At 41.4% G+C, this 12,887-nt stretch overlaps 1 protein-coding gene across 3 annotated transcripts in view; it reads right to left on the reverse strand.

The window, feature by feature from the left end:
- Positions 1 to 12,887, reverse strand: part of LOC139700975 (serine/threonine-protein phosphatase 2B catalytic subunit 2-like) — a 779,444-nt gene that overhangs the window by 243,233 nt on the left and 523,324 nt on the right. For all 3 annotated transcript variants that reach the window (XM_071599506.1, XM_071599505.1, XM_071599504.1), the window contains exon 3: positions 11,687 to 11,811. In XM_071599506.1, coding sequence (XP_071455607.1) covers positions 11,687 to 11,811 — 125 coding nt within the window. The remainder of the gene's footprint in view (positions 1 to 11,686; positions 11,812 to 12,887) is intronic.

Raw genomic sequence — 12,887 nt, forward strand, 5'->3', positions numbered from 1 at the left:
GGAAAGTGAGGGGAGGTTCGAGGGGGGTGGGGATGAGGCGAGAGGGAGGAACGTGTGCAACTCGAAATGGAGAGACGGAGGTGTATATAAAGGAATCGATTGGTGTGGGTGGGGAGGATGGGAGAGGGGCAGCGGAACACTACGGCCTTCACCAGAGACACCCTTAACCCTTCGCTCCCTTTCTCTTTCTTCCGAGAAGATTCCTATTGAGTTGGTCGCGATTGAATATTTCGTGAGGAATTTCCTGTGCGCAAAAAATAATAACTAAAATTCCATAGGGTGCAATAAAAATAAATAAATCGACGACAGTCTAAGAAAGAGGGAAGGAGCACTCTATTCTGATGATGGGGAAATTCTATTCCAATAGCGATAGCGAAAAAAATGATAGAAAGACAGTGAACGAGCTCAAAAAACAATTTGTACATCGAATATCAAGATCTCCTCACGTCTTTATGCGGCCTCAGAATCAATAAAACGGTAATGGATATTAAACATCGACGAGTTATACTCGTGTAGCATCGAATCGAAAATAATATTTTACGATTCCTTACATTGTGAATCACGTGTCATTTGGATAAGATGATGCATACATAAATATTCGCAAAGGTGCCTGACAAGGAGCCACTACAGAACTTCAAAATGACTTCATTCTGTTGGTCGAATTACGTAAAATGTGTCTCATTCAACACTTAGTTGGTCCGGAATCTCATGAAAAGATCGCACACACGGCGAAAGGACAATTTATAGACTATTTGTATCAAATGCCAAATGGGCACAGAGAAGACGCCAGGAAGTACATTTCATTTCGCTAAGCGTATTGGTGTCAATTAATGCACTTCGAAAATTCGCCATGTAAGCGATCATTTTATCCCCTGCTTTGTACCTTCATCCTCCAATTTTCGATCGGTCGGCACCATAACTCACTTAAAAACTCATCAGATCTACATTTATGGAAAGTTTTCGTATTCCGATCGTGTAAAACTACTTGCTCGTGGTGAAATTGTACAAATATATACCTTAAACACACAATTAATTTTGCTCTGCAATGAGTTAACTTCATGATAGTTAAGCTAAGACCTTACACGCCAATTCCCTAATCGGGAAAATTGATTCAGCACATAAGTAAGACTAGAATCATAGATGACGTATGGATATGGATAACAGCAAAATATTCTTTCCAGAATACCTTTAGTAGTTCTTTTTATTTCTAAATTTGTTACAAACTAGTAGGACTATGGAACCCATATTTCTATGGGTTCCATACTAGTTCTGCTTCGAGGCATCTGTGCAGAGAATCGAGTTAAGCTGGTTAACAGTATGGTACGCTCAGTCTGGTCGTACGTCTCGTCCAGTGCTCTCGTACTAACGACGGAAAATCTGCATCGATTGGTGCAACCGATAACCAACGCAAACGATGGCCTTATAAATGAACGCATTCATTGGCAACGAACAAAGGAGAGAGACACACTGCAGCATGCTTTCGATTACAGGGACGGTTGGCTCGAACAATATCTTTAGTTGACCTATTTATTCTGGTGGATAACGCGCTCGTTGATCGGTTCGAATGTCGCTGGGTCCCCTATTATTCTCCGAAATGGATGTTTTGTCGTTCCACAATACTTTCTCTTGTCGAGTTTACGGTGCGACATGCTCTCAGCCACTCCCCACCTTCAAAACCCACTTGATACTACTGTAACAATAACTCTCGCTTGCCTGCAATAGGGTCGACAAACAAACAAGTCTTGGGAGTTTCTCATCGCGTAATGACGTGGAAAATTAAAAAGTTGGGCCAACTCGTTCTCAGCTTGTCACATGCTTTAGGCATAGTGGAATCGATAAATAACAGGAGTCAAAATTGACCCATGGCGCCGCAAGACATTTTTCTCCTGCCTCTGACGAGGGGTGGAACACAATCGTATGAACGTGATCACGCGCCTGAGGAACGCACCCGGAGCATTCCTTCTTTCCCTCACCCATTAAGTATCACCGATATCTGGGGGAACATCACTACTTTATAATTGGTGCTAGCTATCCATTTGATACAGACACATTCAGCCTAATGGAGGTGGCTAAAACAACTCCGATAATTCAATTCTTACAATTAACAACGTCGCGTGCACGAGAAACAATTCCTCAAACACGCACTCGTATTAATGTCATTATCTAACGTACCAACATGACTCTATTCGTACCACCCGTCTCAGGATTTCCATTAACTACCAAGGCGGAATAATCCTGTTTCCTCACTACTGTGTCTTCGTGGGACATGCACATAAAAGACATCCCTCAAAATATTTGGTGCATTTTGCAAAAACAACTTTTCACACCAACTTTAACACCTTAAGAATCTGGCACCTCACTCGTTAAGGGAAAGGTAGCCACCCCTGATTTACACGCCGCCTGGGGCCCTTGTGGGCGCGGTGCTGCATCCCCCTCTCCCCTCAATTCCCCCCACGGCTGCCAAGAGCTGCTTTCTGCAGTCGCACACACCCTTTCATTTCTCCCTCGACCGCATTGCGCCTCCCCGACACTCGTACACAAAAGAGTGTTGGCTCCGGGGAGTGGCGGGGAGGATCGTTCGTTGCAGCGATGCAGAGGGAATATTTCGCCGAGGTGAGGACGGGGGGAGGGGCTGCGAGAGGGAAAAGGATGACGAATGTGACGACGGGTAGATGCGGAATGAGGGGGGGGTAATGAAGGGGGAGGGTGGGGCCACTAGCGCTCGTCCCACGTAAGTGAGGGGGGGAGGGGGTTCGTTTGGTACTGGGGACTGAAAAGGTGACGGAGGCGGTGGGCTACACAGGGACGGAACGCGAGACGGAAGATGATCCAGGACGAACGCCTTGCCCCACTTCCCGGGAGGTGCCGCGCTGGGAGGTATAATGGGACCCGCGGTGCATTCGAACAGCGAAAGAGCCCCCCCACGCTATCCCTACCACAACGCCGCTGTGACGCCTACCGACACTGCCGCACGTTCGACGCCAAACTTCATCGCGGCGCGCGCTGAGGAGCCCTTTATTCCTGAAGATGGACGAGAAAATCTCCCCTCCCCCACCACTCTCCTTTCCTTCGGCGAGCGTTCAAACGTTTGGCTCCGTGCCGCGTATTAAAAAGTCCAATACCTCGGGTTCTTCGGGAGTCACACCTGCCGTGCGACAAATAAAAATGTTCCGTCAACAGATGAGGCGTCGAGGAGAGTGAGGGGAGATATGAGAGTCCGTCGTGCTCATTAATTTTCAAAACGCAGAGGGGACCTGCAGCTCTCAACTAATTCCAAAACCGTATCGCCGCATTTACATCACCCGCCGGATGATAAAAGGGATAGAGAATATGGAAACCATGATGGAGTGATTGATGAAAAGAGACGCGCTGGTTTACTTAGAACTGATGGATTTAAATACTCACTTCAATCGCGTTCATATAAAGAGGAGAAAATAGGCATGCCATTTAAAACATGTTAATGCCAATTAAAGCTTTTTCCAAGGCAACATTTACATGAGACCTCTAAAATTTCTTGCACTTCCTTTGAAGACCTCATATAATAAATTATTACGATTTCCTAACCACGTCGATTCTTGTTAAACCTCGGTCGGAGCTACCATGTTATGTATTAATAATCGTGGGTCACAAAAGCAGAACTCGACAGCTTCTCTCAATCCCTTACTTATTAAACTCTCCCATTAATATTTTCAAACAGATATTATGAATCTCTACACTTATGAACAGTGATGAGTCATAAATACATAATCGTATTTCATTTTTCACACAGAACCCCACTGTCTCTGATGCTCATTGTCTCGGGCCTTTCATTTTACTTTGATTTTTACCCCTGGCATAACTTTTTTTTCTTCAAAACATAGCCTAAATTATTATAATTCATCTCGCTTAGTTAAAGCCAACTCAGTGGACGGCGAAACGAAGAATATAAAGAGAACTGGAGTGGTTAGCTGAAAACAGACAACAGTGGGCGGCTACAGACAGGTCTTGCGAAGGGCTTTGTGCTCTCATGCATCAAAAGCCATCCGAAAGGGCTTTAAATAGACGCAAGACGGATAATTATGATGCCAAATAATGCGCATAAATATTCTTCCACAACAGAAAATAATGAACAGAAATGAAAACCTCAATTGTTTATACAGGAACTGGTCCACTTACAAGAGTATTTCTCCTTCGTTACATTCACTGAATTGACTCCACGGGCTGATTATTTCCCAACTGATCATATTTTTCAGCCACATCTCCTATATTAACATGATCTCGATTCACTAACTAATCCTTATAAACTGGTGAAACGAAATCCGTACATATGCTGCATATTATAAAATTAAAATGAGTTCCAAACCAAACTGATCTGCACCAGTAATATATGTAGTTTTGACAAAGATCCAACAGAAATCATCTGAGAATATTGTATACGTTCGTCTGAGAACGTTCATGGACTCTGTCTTGATCCCCGTTCTAAGATATTCGAAATTGAGGCAATGTAAACTTTCAGTCAGCCAATATAATGGAAAAAGTATTATTGTGACAGCTGAATCAGTAACGGTCTTGGTTGAATAATAAAAATATCTTTTTTCCTGATTGAAATGAAGCGGAAGACTTATAACTACGTAACCCACGAACGCAATAACATCACCCGGTCTAAAGAGAATAAACTCGACGACTGCGTCGGATACCAGAAAAGATTCCGATACCGCCACGACCGTCTCGATTAAATGCTAAATCAACATCGAGCACACCAATCCTGGAGGGAAAGAGAGCTTGGTTTCCTTGCGTATTCCGAAAAGACATAATGCGAATGTTGAGAGAGCTGATTCAGTGTGTTTACACAGCGAGAGGGGAAAAAACCCAAAGTATAAATAAGAATGTTGCGACGTCAGAGAGGTCAAAGGGGAACATTCGTCAATGGAATAGATAACTCGAGCTGATGCCTCCTGACCTCGGGAAACTTTTAACGACGCGTCTTCTGTGAGATACGGAGTAACAGGGCGCAGCCAAGGGGGGGTGTGGCGGCGTAAAGCGGGGTATCTGAGATACGGGGGACGTGGCCATTTAGTCGACACGGAAGTTTTTTCGGAGATTTTCCAAAAAAAACTGCGTAGGGCTCACCTGAAAAACCAAGGGTGGACTGTTCCAAAACTTCTTCTGTAACGTTTCAATGAAACAGAAGGGACCTTTGAAGGACAATAATGGGACTCTCTTCGAAGGCTGATATCCAATCTACGAGCATAAGCCAAAGGTGGACAAAATACATCGACATCTTACCCTGCAAGCCACTAGGAGGGAATTTAGTAAAGGGTTCTCGGTAAATCGCCATTAGAGTTAACTGATGAATATTGGAAAGCGGTATAATTTCACTTTCGAATGTTTAGCACAGTCGCACTTGATGATTAACTACAGAATTGCTCTGTTTGGTAGACGGTTTTTCTTTACTTCTTCCCGTAGTCTCACCTTAATTATACGAATAAAGCATAAATGCAAGTTGCTCCATTGAGCCGCGTTTTCAAAAGACACCCGTGAAAACCAACTCAGAATTGAAGAGCCACGTGGAAATTGCAGGTCTCCATTCCAAAAAGGAAGCTAATTACGAAAAGTTTAAATACGCCAGAGTTCAATTCTATGCTGACAAATTAACTTAAAATAGAGTATTCAAAATATCGAATACAGATGGGGAATATTGAAATCAAAATATCAAATATCCATTTTTTAATGAGTTAACTAGTATGCTGATACTTGAGTTCACAAAAAAACATTTTCATGCTGTCGGAAAATTTTCACTTTCACCACCAATGATTCATAGTAATAAGAAAGCATATATCGCAATAAAACAAAAGGGACTGGCAAATCTGATTATATTTAACTTCTGGATGACGAGCGGCATAAGAAGAGGGCTTCGAAAGACTTTGCATAACTATTTGAACTAAATTCAAATGAAATTCTAACAAAACTGAGCTTTTAAACGTTTTTACATATGAAAAATCGAAATATACAAACAAAAATAATAGAGAACTTCCATTTGGGTTCCATTCGCACTCATCCAATATTTATATTCAAACCCTGAACGAGCGATGCAAAATACCATTCCTTGCCTATCTCACACAATACAGCACTAAACCAACGGGTAACGCTAGGTTTTTTTCGCGATATTTGAATTTCCTATCATTCACTCACTCACTCAACCGACACTCGCGTTGACGCGTCCATGCATAAGGGTGGGGGATCATCGTTGAGGACCACCGATAGACTTGTTGTTCGCCACTCACGGAAAGTTATCAAGCGTGAGAGACGACGCACGGGGTTGATAGTATTCAAAGCTGATAAGGGAAATGCAATGACGCGGGTGGTGAGAAATGACCCAGTTATAACTCCTCTGACGGATTACTCCGGAAGAACGGGAGAGGAGAGAGTGGAAAGGTCGAGATGCCATCGTCATAGCCATAGTATGTTTTGCTGAGTTACAATGATTTTTCTCCGGGGCGAACCGTGCTGATACTTTCCAAACTGATGTCGAAACTTGACTTTCCCAGGTGGATAAAAACTACAAAAATTATTCTTGATTTTTTTAACAGCGGTCAGCAGGGTAATGGTAAGCTTTTGATGGACCCTGGCATTGCACATTACAATACCTACTCCTACACTTTAAACTAACATGAAACAGAATATATTTTGATCCCACACTGCTTATTGAAATAACTCAGCCCAGCATATTTTCTACTGCCTTTAATTCCATCCAAAGGGCCTATTCGTTTCCTTCCTCTACCTTGCTTTCTCAGCATTATCCTTCAATTACCCTCCAATGGCTTCTCACTTACCTCTTTCACCCACTAGCCTTGCCTTCTCCAAATTCATCTAAACCAGCTCTCACTCCTATCTTACCATGCCTGAAACTTCATCCTTCGTATTTGCTTCCGTCCACTTCACATCTTCCATTTATCCCCACACCCTAATCACAAAAGCCTCATGTTTACACTTATCCTCCTGCCTCAACGACCAAGTTTTTGAACCATACAAAACTACGCTCCATATTAAAATGGGATTCACTTTTCTCCTCTGTACATCCGCACTTAAGTGGCTTGCACCACCTCTCGCCTATTTCAGAAATATGTCCACTGGTTAGGGTCGCACATAAAACGACATTACTTGAAAGAAAGCAATTTAATTCACACTGCTTGCATATAAATTGAAAGAAGCGTAGTCTGGAATGTGTTATGAAGCTTTCCATTTCTCCTAGAATACAACATGGTGTCTTAGAAGGGTTAGACACAAGACACGGAAAGGAAAACCCAAGATTTCACATTTCAATACTCAGCAATCGAATTATTGAAAATGGACGAAATACCGTACCTGCAAAATTCGATAAAAATATTGCGTTGAAATATGGAAAATAATTTTTAAGGGCCAAGGTCAACTTCCAGCCAGTGACAGTGGTTCAATAAACTTTTTATAGCGTGGGTGGAGCAGGAAAATTTTGTGCAGTTTGGATCAAGACTTCAGTGAAACTTCCATTAAAGGCAATGGTAAATTTAACAAGGGGAAGAAATGTTAATATAAATTATTGTACACAACAATCAGGGCAAAGATCGTTCATGCCACTTTGCAGTCTGATAAAATCAATTGCCACGCTCAATACAATTTTTTCCCACACTTTACGAGAATATATTACCTTAAATCATAATCAAAGGTAATTAAAAATGATGAAAGAGATGAAATTTCCTTGCCATTCGACATATGGTCAGAATTGGGGTAAAACCCTATCAGGAAACTAACTTTATGGCCAAATTTAATGAAAAATAATGCACTATCACTTGTTTTTTAATATTTTTGAATATTTTAAATGTAATATTCAAAGGAGTCCAAAATGGATGCAGTATTTCCTGACATACCTCTACCTCTTAAAAACAAATTTTTGCGAGGGGTATTTTCTATCCATGGAAGAAAAATTGTCTCGAAATTTCCACAGAAAATAACTACAACACAATATCCAAGGCCGATAAGACCAATTTTCACCTTTGCTATGAGGTATTCAGAAAATGCGTTCATTTTTTCCGACATTCGATTTTAAACCCGAATAATTATAGCAAAAAAATTACTGAAATCACCACGACCATAGAAATGCTGTGCACTGTATACCATAAAAGGAAACCTATGTTCATGTGAAAAAGAATTCCACCGGTGCCATTAACAATGAACTTACCAACCTGCGTCTGGCCATTAAAAATATTTTCCCTGAAGCACAAGAAAGTTCAAATTCTCCTTTACATCTCATAAAATTTTACTCACAATATTCTCTCAAAACTTAGTTTACTTTTTCTCAATTTCATCACGCCTACCGAGTGCCTAGAAGGAAGATTGCCTTTTAGGTAGAATCCCCTCGCCTTCCCCAAATCCCCTTCCATATAATAAAAAAGTATTCATGTGGGTTCATCTGGGCATCACATTTTGGGGAATGCTGTTCAACCTACCTCTTTCTTCCACCGTTTGAAAGAACACGCACCGACACCCTCTGCGGGCTATGCTCCGAAGAACACAAGACAAAGGTGTGGAAATTGCCGCCGAGTAGTCGTTTCCACCTTGTAGTTTACGACACACTTTCCTATTTTATTCTTTTGGGGGGGGGGACTGGATTTGTTCGGGACCATATGGGCCCAGGTGGGGGGTAAAGAGGGAGGGTGGCGGGAGAAAACGGATAACGCCGATGGACGAAGGTGGAAAAAATGAGCGCGAGAGACATTGGAACCGCTAGGGGGTCTGTCATTTCGAACTCGTTCTCCGGCGGAAAGGGTTAAGAGCTTCGTGAATTTTACACGGTCCCTAAAAGGCCTGGAAACGGGGGACACACATGCGTTTCGATCCATAAAATAACTTCGGCGATGAAGACGCGCGTGCATTATTCCACCCTTGTTCCTCCCACAGCGTGAGTTACACCCTCTCTCGCTTCCCCTTACAAGACTTTTCAACGATCGGGTCGTATAGAAGGACGCATAAACTGATCGATCCCCGCAAGGGTGCCCAGAAGATGGGTGTGGGAGAATCATATTTTCCGCCGGAACATGAACACGCCAGGACTTTTTAAATTACTCAAATGGTAACTATAATGGAATGAAGTTTGTGCCGATTCCTCATGGATGCCTTTTTGTCATTGTGCCTCTATGCCACCTAAAAAAATTTACCAGCTAACAAAAACATTCGTTTTATCCTTCCGTCCTTGAATTATGAAGAGACATTTAGATGTCTCCACTGAGGGCATATTTAGAGGTCTCCCTTTGTAGAACTCCGAAAACATATTTGCACGTCAACTAAAAATCCAACAAAACTATTTAAAATGATTACACAAGAACAGTTAAGTGCACAATAGGATATAAATCTGACTGTTACTTCTACTTTGAGGGAACCTAGTAGTTAAATGCCGCAATAGTTATTGATTTTTTAGACATTTAATGTCTAGGTTAAAAGAGTTAATAGGAACTTATTTTTTGTTGAAAAAGGTTTATAAATTCATTCGATTCGATGCAATTTGAAAGCAGAAATATATTTTTGATCGCAATGTTTAAAGAAATTTGACGGGAACAATTAGAGAGGTTAATGAAGTTTTTATACAGTTAAAACTGAAAATTATTGTAAACCCTGGCGTAATTATTATCCTTGGCATATACACATTCAGGCTCTTTCACGAGATTATATTTTTGATATTTCAAGTGTTTCGATACGGAGAATGAAGAAAACATCTTTTCAATTGCTGTCTTTTAAGAAATAGGTATTGTACAAATAATATAGCCGTGGGGAAAACAGGTGAAAACAAATATATAATGAAAATAATCAATTAAAAAGATTTACGAGGACGGAGTTAATTTCGATGTACCGAGCTAGTATCAGTAATTAAAGCAAACGTAATCGCCCGGCAAGGGATTTCATTAACGAGGACTCATGAAATTGGAAATTACTACCGTGCCTAGGCGTGAAATTATTCATCTTGAATGGCCACAGATTATACTTCAATAAATTTGAACGGCACAAGTTAGCGAAGCAAATTAAAGGTAGCGATTCAGGAATTCATACAGAATATCCTTGGAGCGAAATGGATTTCGTTAGAGGGGCAAAAGGGTTAACGATATTTACGTTCGATAAACAAAACATAACATCTAACGAGGGGATGTACGAATGTTTGACTTTAAAAATTCAAACGAGCAGGTTACAAAATCCACGGAACACGGTTGGGCACGAAAAGCATCACCGGCGCATCACGACCCTCGAGAAAGGTTGGGCTCCAAGAGTATTAACGCAGCCAGCGGCCCGCGTGAAGACGACCACTGGAAATTCCTCCTTTCCGAAAGAAACGAGCCGAAAAATCACGGCATGGGAAATCACGTGGACGCTGTTAGAGAAACGGCCGTCTCAGAGAGGGAGGGAGCTAGTGCGAAATAATTCGGACGTCCCACACGCGTCACGGCGCGGCGCTTGGCAGGGCGAAAAGCTCGCTAATAAGCACGAGCGTTGCATTCCTGAGCGAGTGGAGAGGAGAGGGGGACATGGGACAATGTCTGGAGCTAAATGGTCACTTTGTCCAGGCGTCCTCGCGGGACTTCAAAGGAGGAAAGGTTCCTTGGCGGTATGCGAGTCAACATCGTCACGCATCGAGGCCACAGAAGCATCCGAGGGCGGGGCGGGAGATAACTCAGAGCTCGGGATGTCGAGTGCCGCGGCCGAGGAGGAGAAATATGAAGCAATTCGAGGCATCAGAATTTTCGGCGTCATTATCGCAGTTTAAACTCAAAGAAAATATTCTGAAACGTCCGACATCTCGAAGGCTCGATGAATGAATCACTCAAAGCTGCGTTTCTTTTTCGAATTGAGACGGCAGGTGTGCCTTTCTGAATATTATATAAAGCCGTGAGAGGTCGAATGTCACTTACCGACAGCTACTAAATATAAACCCTGGTGGGTAAATTTCACGGATATTTATTGTTTTAAGCAAGGAATCAATTAATTCCAATCTCAACACGGAATTAAGAGTTAGATTTAAAATTGTGAGAGAATATACGGTTCTATTCATTTGACCTATGGGCGTGAATTTATTTTGTTTGTCTCGAAAACTTAAAAAATAAAATTTTTCAGATAATTATAATTGTATCTATATACAGTAAAATTATAATTTATGCAAAATATTTTGACATTAATCTAGTGAAATAAAAATGAAAGGGTAATTAAGAAGAGGACAATTTCCTCTCAATGCGATTTCCGAGGAGGCTTTTTTGACAAGAAAAATACGTTTTATATTTTACACCCTACTTTGACTCATTAGGTACATGAGTTCATTAAAGCCCGTATTATGATTCCGTCATAAGTCTAAAGGAAAAAATTATGTTAAAAACATTTATCTAAACTTTTAATAAACATAAATTCGACTTGATTTTGAGACTATCCCAAGTTCCAATTCCACATTCATCTGATTAATGGAAAATATTCCATACAATCAAGAGCTTAAGCACAAAAGGAAAACAATTATTACCTGGGATAGCAACACTTGATGAAAAGGACAGTTTTCACAGATTGAACTGGAATATCGACATTTATATCAACATCACATTTGCACCAGGCTGTGAGAGGCCAAGGTGAAACTGGGATAGAGCTCAGAGCAGAAGCTTTGAATAGGATGACCGCCACCCTCCGGGACACATCCCTTACTTACCTCTATACTAAAATATCCTCGATCTACGTAGTCGCCTAGGAAGAGGTATTTCGTGGAGGCTGGTGGACCGCCAACCTCGAACAGCTTCATCAAATCGTAAAACTGCCCGTGGATGTCGCCACATACTGCAAAGACAGAGAAGATTAATCGTTAGAGTTGTTTTGGGTGCCTTCAGCTGAGCGTGCCGCTGAGGTAAATCAGGAGCACTTTTCCGCACTGAATAAACAAGCATAAATAAAAGACAAAAGTGGCGAGGGGAAAACTCGTTGACATTTTGGTCACAAACTCAACAAATATTCTTCAAAATGAGCTTCAAAAGCATGTTTGCAATGACTGAGCTCTGGAGAACGTCACGTAAAATATCTGCTTATGTTCTGACTGGGAGCTCTGTGAACGCGGTAGCAAATGAACCCTCCCAGCACGTATATTTCTCGCGAATTCGTCACTAGTTAATACTTAAATTTTGCCAATTTTCTTCGAACCGATTTGTAATGGATAAAAACGTCAAGCGGAGATTCTTACACTACTTTTTCTCTTTCGAACATCTTTGAGAACACAATGCTCGTCAGAACGACAGAACGTCGAAAGTTTGGAACACCTCATCACGAAAACACAGGGAAGCTGGCACATAATGTTTTTCACCCATGTACACAGGACCTCGTATTTGAAAAATAAGGTACGTTGAGATTCTAAATAAACTTTTCATTCAATGATTAATTATTCATATTAATAAAGGAATGCCTGTTCTACTACCCAGTCGGTGTGCCTAAAATATGAGCCTTTGACGGATGATATAAACACATCTCTTTCCGTTTTACCTACACATGTACATTGGTACACGACCAATATTGACTGAAAAATGCAGAATGTGTACGTGAAAATACATAGGAACTCTCCCTGTAGATAATAAATCATTCTCACCAATGACAGACATGGGAGCAAAAACTTTAACAGGTAAGCCGAGCACCGTTACTAGACTAATAGTGAACGGACTCGTTATGGTTCAAGGAAAACTACTTCTACAGAGCCATTAACATATCTTTTTACGTGTTTTAGTGCATTTCTGCTGTCGCTCCACTCTTTGGAATATAAATATTTATTTCGCTGTCCCGGAACTCCATTATTTATATTAATCTATAAATAAACAGATTGCAACCAATCTTACTGTTATCCCCGCAAGAGAAATAAGGAGCCAACATTG

This window comes from Hetaerina americana, unplaced genomic scaffold (assembly GCF_022747635.1).
Source record: "Hetaerina americana unplaced genomic scaffold, ioHetAmer1.1.p SCAF_11, whole genome shotgun sequence".
Classification (NCBI taxonomy): domain Eukaryota; kingdom Metazoa; phylum Arthropoda; class Insecta; order Odonata; family Calopterygidae; genus Hetaerina; species Hetaerina americana.